The sequence below is a fragment of the Corvus brachyrhynchos genome, unplaced genomic scaffold (assembly GCF_000691975.1).
Source record: "Corvus brachyrhynchos isolate BGI_N302 unplaced genomic scaffold, ASM69197v1 scaffold442, whole genome shotgun sequence".
Taxonomy (NCBI): Eukaryota; Metazoa; Chordata; class Aves; order Passeriformes; family Corvidae; genus Corvus; species Corvus brachyrhynchos.
Window position 1 is genome coordinate 180,074 of NW_008236443.1, and position 7,080 is coordinate 187,153.

The following is a 7,080-nucleotide window of genomic DNA, read 5'->3' on the forward strand; positions in this document are numbered from 1 at the left end:
GAAAGAGCTTGATTTTTGAGGGGAAAATGTTGAGTTTTGAGGGGAAAATCCTGGATTTTGAGGGGAAAATCCTGATTTTGGAGAGATTAGTGGCAGGGATCATCTGGGGACAGGATTTTGTTGGGAATAAAGTGAAAGTATTCTTTTTTCTATCCCAAACTTTGATTTTTATGGGATAAAACTTGAAAAATTCGTATTATGGGGTATTGGAAAAGTATTGGAACTTGTATTTTATGGAAATATTTCCAAGTTTTTGAGGTTTTGGGTTTGTTTTTTCTTTTTGGTTGAAGAAGTGAAAATTTGGGAAGTTTTGGTGTTTCCTTGGATTTTATTGTTGGATTTAACCAATTTTTAATTGGGATTATCTGGTTTTTAATTAACCAGCGGATTTTCATCCCAAATTTTTCCTTTTCCATGGAAAATCCCAGTGGAAATTTTCATTATTTAAGGACTTCAAGTATTTTTTGTAGGTATTTCTTTCACCTATTCCCACATTCCAGGTGGGAATTTCTGCTTCCCAGGGTTTAATTTTGGCCAAAAATCCCAATTTTCCACCGGTTTTGGGACGTTTGATCCCTTTGGATTCGTGTTTATGGGGAGGAGAAACAACAGGAAGGGTTTGGAGCATTTTTGGGGAAAAGATTGGGATTAAAACTGGGAAAATCCATTAAAAATGTTCAGTTTTCGTGGAATGTCTTGGTTTAGTTGATTCTTTAAGAAACAAATTGGAATTTTAGCCACGTTTTAAAACTTGGAAATTTTCATGGGATACATTGTTTAAATTCACTTCTAAGGAAAAAAATTGGAAGTTTAGCTACTTTTTTGCACTTTAAAGGGTGGAAAATGCATTAAATCTGTAAAGATTTTAATGGAATGTCTCAGTTGAGGAAAAAAATTGTAGTTTTTGCTAGTTTTGGCCTCTAAAGGCAGGAAGATCTGTTAAAAGTCAAAAATTTTCATGGAGTGTCCCTGTTCAGTTGATTTTTTAAAGAGAAAAAAGTCTGCATTTTTACCACATTTCACCACTCTGAAAACCGGAAAAACCCAAAGTTTTCATGGAGTGTCTTGGTTCAAGTCCCTTTTTGAGGAAAAAATTGGGCTTCTAGCCACATTTCAACCTTGAAAGCCTGGGAAATCCATTAAAACTCCAAGGTCGCCTTGGAATAATTGGCTTTAAATCACTTTTTTAGCAGAATTTAGTACAATTTCCGCCACGTTTTCATCCTGGCAACGCCGGAGTTTTTCCCAGTTTATTTTTCCTTGGGAAAACCTGGAATTCGGGGCTGTTTTGCAGGGGATGAGGAGGAGAAATCCAAAGCGGCGGGGTCGGAGGGGGAGCGGCGCGGGGTGAAGCGGCTGCGGGACGAGAAGGACGAGCACGGCCGTGCCTACCACGAGTTCCGCGAGGAGGCCTACAACAGCCGGTGGGAATCCCGGAATTTTGGGAATTTTCTGGGAATTCTGGGGGGTTTGGGGTCTCAGAAATCGAGATCCCCAAGGGTTGGAGGGCCTGGGTCGCCCCAGAGGCTCTGCAGAGCTCCCGGAATCCGGGAATTTGCAGCTGGTGAGAGGGAATTCCGGGGATTTGGGGATTTTCGGGGGGTTTGGGGAGCCCTGAAGCCGCGATCCCAAAGGATCGAGGGCATTTCCAAAGTCGGCATCGCTCCCGAGATTCTGCAGAGCTGCCAAAATGAGGGAATTCCCTTGGATTTTGGGATTATTGAGGGGTTTGGAACCTCAAAAAACCAGGATCCCGAAGGATTGGAGAGCTTGGATCGCTCCCCAGAGCTGGGATCACCCCTGAGACTCCCAAAATCAGGGAATTCCCAAGGATTTTGGGGTTTCCTGGGGATTTGGGACCCCCAAAAACTGGGATCCCAAACACTGGAGAGCCTGGAAGTTTGGGAGCCACATCATTCCTGTGTATTTTGGGATTTTCTGGGAGTTTGGGGGCCCCAAAAATAATTCCCAGGGATTTTGGGATCCCCAGAAGTTTCTGCCCCCTGGATTTGGGATTTCTCCTCCAGAATTTGGGCTTTTCCCCCCATCCCACAGATCCCAATCTCCGCCGCCACCAGAGGAGGAGCCGCCAGAGGGGGAAGAGGACGAGACCCTCGTGATCCTCGACACCTGTACGGGAATTTCAGGAAGTTTTGGGAATTTTCAGGAATTTCTGGGATGAATTGACAAACTTGTTTTGGGATTTGAGGTGTTTTTGGAGAATTTAGGGAAGGGGGGATGGATTTTGAGCTGTATGGATGTTTTTGTGGGATTTGGGAATTTTTTGGGATGATTTGAGGTGGATTCGGCTCAACCCAAGGTGGGTTTGTGGAGAAGTTGAGGAGTTTTGGGATTTCAGGTGGGTTTGCCTCAATCTAAGGTGGATTTTTGGGACGATTTGAGCCATTTCTGCCGTTTTCGGATCCAAGGCCGCTCTGCCTCAATCCCAGCTGGAGTTTTAGGATAATTTAAGGGATTTTGGTGCCGATTTCATGGGCTTCGGCGGGGTTTGGGATGGGAATCAAGGAATTGTCTCCGCAGACACGTCGGACCTGCAGTTCCGGGCGAGCCGGGACCGTTACGGGGGGCAGCCGCTCTTCTCCGAGCGCTTACCGGGGCTCTGGGCCGGCGCCCGCAGCACCCACGGCGTCACCCGGGGCCGCGTCTGCTTCCAGGCCAAGGTGGGCGACCCCGGGATCCGGGGGGAATTGGGAAAAGACTCCTTGGGATGGGGCTGGGGGAGCTGGGATTGACCAGGGAGTGGAGGGAGGGGGGTAGAGGGGGGCAAAAAGGGAATTTCGGGGCGGTTTTGGGGGGGTTGAGGGTTTTTTTGGGGGGTTTAGGGTCTTTTGGGTGGGATTTGAGGCATTTTTGGCTGGTTTTAGGACACTTTCTGTGGGTTTTGGGGTCAATTTTAGGACTTTTGAGGGCATTTTGGGACCTTTTGGGATCTGTTTTAGGGGTTTTACGGTTAGTTTTAGGGGTTTTGTGCCTATTTTGGGGGGTTTTTAGGCCTTTTAGGGCCGTTCAGAGATTTTTGCTGCCACTTTAGCCCTTTCCCTGCCCTAAATCCCGAATTTCCCCCTGCAGGTGACACAGAATCTCCCGATGAAGGAGGGCAGCTCCGAGGTGCCGCTGCTCCGGGTGGGCTGGTCCGTGGATTTCTCCCACTCCCAGCTGGGTGAGAGCTCCAAATCCACCCCAAAATCCCCAAATCCACCCCAAAATCTAACCCAAAATCCATTGGAATCCATCAAATCCCATTTGTTTTGCCCCGTTCCAGGTGAGGATGAATTTTCCTATGGCTTCGATGGGCGGGGGCTGAAGGTGGAAAATGGGAAATTCGAGGAATTCGGGGAGAGCTTCGGGGAAAACGACGTCATCGGCTGCTTCGCGGTGAGGGAACGGGAAAATGGGAAAAAAATGGGAAAAACCTGGAAAAAACAGGGAAGACTGGGGGGAAACCTCAGCAAATGCTGAAAGCTTAGGGAAAATTAGGGGAAAATGTGGAGAAATTGGGGGAGAAGACAAGGAAGATCAGGAAAAATTTGGAAAAATGGGGGGGGGGAAATGTGGAAAAATCAGGGAAAATTAAGAAAAAATCTGGAAAAATCAGGGAAAATTGGTGGAAAATAACAAAGAGGTGTTGCTAGGAGTGGGAAATGTGATCGCTTTTTCCCTAAATCTGTGATGTCATCGGCTGCTTTTTGGTGAGGAAAACTGGGGGGGAAACCCTGGGAAAACCAGGAAAAATTTGAAAAATCGGGAAGAACCTGAAAAAATCGGGGAAAAAACTTGGAAAAATCAGGAAAAAGCCATGAAATCTGGGAAAAACCTCCGAGCAGCGTTGCCAGGAGCAGCAAACCTGCCGGCTTTTGCCCCAAATCCGCCGTTCCCGCAGGACTTCGAGGGCGCGGAGCTGGTGGAGCTGTCGTTCTCCAAGAACGGGCAGGATCTGGGCTCGGCGTTCCAGATCCCGAAGGATTCCCTGGGGGAGCGGGCGCTGCTGCCGCACGTGCTGTGCAAGGGCTGCGCCGTGGAGCTGAACTTCGGGCAGCGCCCGGAGCCGCCCGCGCCCGTCCCCGACGGCTTCGTCTTCATCCACGCGGTGCCGGCGCCGGAGCGCGTCCGGACCCCGCCGGGGCCCAAGAGCATCGAGGAGTGCGAGGTCAGCGGGAATGGGGTGGGAATGGCGCTGGGAATGGGGGGTGGGGCCCCATCCCGGTGGGAATGCCGGTCCCCTGTTGCTCTGGATGCGTTGGGAATCCTGGCTCAGCTCCCTTTGGATCCCTTGGGAATCCCAGTGTTGGTCCTTCCCCGTGGATCCGTTGTGAATCCCGGTGCTGCTGCTCCGCTGGGAGTCCTGGGCTGGGAATGCCGGTACTGATCCTTCTCCGTGGATCCGCTGGGAATCCTGGTGTCCCATCCTGGAATTTCCGTCCCCCCCAGGTGCTGCTCATGGTGGGGCTCCCGGGCTCTGGGAAGACACAGTGGGCACAGAAACATTCCCAGGAAAACCGAGACAAGCGCTACAACATCCTGGGCACCGAGAGGGTCCTGCACCAGCTCAGGGTCAGCGGGGAGATGTCCCGGGAATTGGGGGTGGGAATGGTGGGATGGACTGGGAATGCTGGGGTGGGATTTTGGGATTTCTGGGATTTCCAGAGATCTCTCCAGGCTCTCCCCCCTCTCTGAGGCCGCTCCAGCTCCTCCTGCTGGGCTCAAACCCCCAGGACCCCCCGGAGCTCCCCCAGCCCCTTCCCTGCCCTCATTCCCGATTCCCGGCAGACGCGGGGGCCGGAGCCGGAGGAGTTGGACGCCAAGAGCCGGGAGCTGCTGACTCAGCAGGCGGCGCAGTGCCTTAGCAAGCTGGTGCAGATCGCCCCCCGCGCCCGCCGCAACTTCATCCTCGACCAGGTATCCCGGGACAGCCAGATCCACAGAAAGCCGGGAAACCGCCCCCAAAAACGAGATAGAACCACCCCAAGAGCCACCCCAGGAATCTGGAATAATCACCTCAAAAATCTCCTCTAAAAATGCACATTTTGTCCTCGACCACGTGTCCTGGGAAAGCCCGAAATCCCAGATAACCACCCCCAAAAATTCCCATTTCATCAACCCCCAAAATCCCAGGAAAATTCCCCTAAAAAAATCCTTGGGAAACACCACACAACTTCCCCCCCCAAAATCCCCATTTCATCCTCAGCTGGGTATCCTAGGAAAGCCCAAAATCCCGGATGAGCACCCCAAAAACCCAGGATAACCCCCTCCCAAAAAAATCCCTGGAAATCCCCCCCCCCCCAAATCCCATTTCATCCTCGACCAGGCATCCTTGGAAAACTCAAAAGTCCGGGCTCACGGCCCCGAAAGTTCTCATGGCAGAGCTCAAATCCCCGTCCCAGCCCTCGCAGTGGCCGTGTTTTCCCCACATTCCCGGTTTTCCCCACATTCCCGGATTTCCCCCCCAGTGCAACGTCTACAACTCGGGGCAGCGCCGGAAGCTCTCGGCCTTCAAGGGCTTTTCCCGGAAAGTCGTGGTCATCGTCCCGCCGGAGCCGGAGTGGGAGCAGCGCCTGGAGCAGCGCCGCGAGGCCGAGGGCGACGACGTCCCCGAGTCCGTCATGCTCGAGATGAAAGGTGGGGAAAAACGGGAAGGAAAAACATGGAAAACGATGAGAAAACTGTGGAAGAACCCTGTGGAAAATGAGGGGAAAAACGTGGAGTTTTCTCCTTTTTCGGGATTTGTGGAAGGGTTTTTTCCCCTGGAAGCGACACCCAGAAAATTGTGGAATTTTTCTTTTTTTTTTTTTTTGGGACTCACGGTGTGGATTTTTCCCAGGAAAATTCTGGGATTTTCCCTTGTTTAGGGCTCACAGAGGGGATGTTTTTCCTGGAAGGAACTCTTTGAGTTTTCCCTTTTTTTGGGACTCAGGCGTGGATTTTTTGTAGGTAAATTTTGGAATTTTGGGTTTGGGATGGGTGTGGATTTTTCCTCGACTTCTTCCCATTTTTTGGGACTCAGCGCTGTTTTTTCCCAGGTAAACTGTGGAATTTCCCATTGTTTTGGGGCTCACAGAGGGGATTTTTTCCTGGATTTTGGTGCTTACACCCGGGGTTTTCCCCCCTTTTTTGGACTCACGGTGCCGCTTTTTTTTTGCGTCGATTCTGGTTGGATTTTTGTTTTTATTTTCCCATTTTTGGGCTGATTTTCCCCGGGGTTTTTCCCACAGCCAACTACTCGATCCCGGAGAAGAGCGAGTACGTGGACGAGGTGCTGTTCGGGGAGCTGGGCCGGGACGAGGCGCAGCCGCTGGTGCTGCGCTGGAAGGAGGAGGCGCGGAAGCTGCTGCCGCCCTCGGAGAAGCGCGGGAACCGCCGCAACAACCGCAACAAGCGCACCCGGCAGCACAGCAACCGCCGCCCGGGCGACGCCCTCGGAGAAGCGCGGGAACCGCCGCAACAACCGCAACAAGCGCAACCGGCAGAACCGCAACCGCGGCCAGGGATACGGTCAGGGGCAAACGGGGGGAAAACGGGGCTGAAAGGGGGAAAAATGGGATCTGGGAACTGCTGGAATAACTGCAGCCGGGGCCAGGGATGTGGTCAGGGGGAAACGGGGGGAAATGGGTAAAATTGGGATTTGGGGAGGGAAAAGCAAGGGAGAAATGGGATAGGGGGATGTGGGGAGGGAACAGTGGGATTTGGGATGGATTTGGGAGGGGATTTTGGGCTGGATTTTACAGGATTTGGGATGGGACACAGGGATTTTGGGGCGGAATACCGGGGTGGGATTTGGGCTGGGTTTTATGGGATTTAGGATGGGTTTGGGATGGGACTTGGGGTGGGATTTGGGGTAGGATTTGGAATGGGTTTGGGATACAGGGGTGGGATTTGGGATGGGATTTTGGGGTGGGATTTGGAATGGATTTGGGATACAGGGGTGGGATTTGGGATGGGATTTGGGATGGATTTGGGATACAGGGGTGGGATTTGGGATGGATTTGGGATAGGATACCGAGATTTTGGCTGGGATCCTGGGCCGGATTCGGGCTGGATTTCGGGGAGCATTCCCGTCCTCCC

The 7,080-nt window shown here is 51.9% G+C and overlaps 1 protein-coding gene across 1 annotated transcript in view; it reads left to right on the forward strand.

Moving 5' to 3' along the window:
- The window catches only part of HNRNPUL2 (heterogeneous nuclear ribonucleoprotein U like 2), an 11,683-nt gene that overhangs the window by 3,514 nt on the left and 1,089 nt on the right, over window positions 1-7,080 (forward strand). The window contains exons 2-11 of the mRNA XM_017747263.1: window positions 1,201-1,424; window positions 2,056-2,132; window positions 2,542-2,681; window positions 3,091-3,181; window positions 3,284-3,396; window positions 3,902-4,168; window positions 4,450-4,572; window positions 4,789-4,917; window positions 5,469-5,637; window positions 6,231-6,481. Coding sequence (XP_017602752.1) covers window positions 1,201-1,424; window positions 2,056-2,132; window positions 2,542-2,681; window positions 3,091-3,181; window positions 3,284-3,396; window positions 3,902-4,168; window positions 4,450-4,572; window positions 4,789-4,917; window positions 5,469-5,637; window positions 6,231-6,481 — 1,584 coding nt within the window. The remainder of the gene's footprint in view (window positions 1-1,200; window positions 1,425-2,055; window positions 2,133-2,541; window positions 2,682-3,090; window positions 3,182-3,283; window positions 3,397-3,901; window positions 4,169-4,449; window positions 4,573-4,788; window positions 4,918-5,468; window positions 5,638-6,230; window positions 6,482-7,080) is intronic.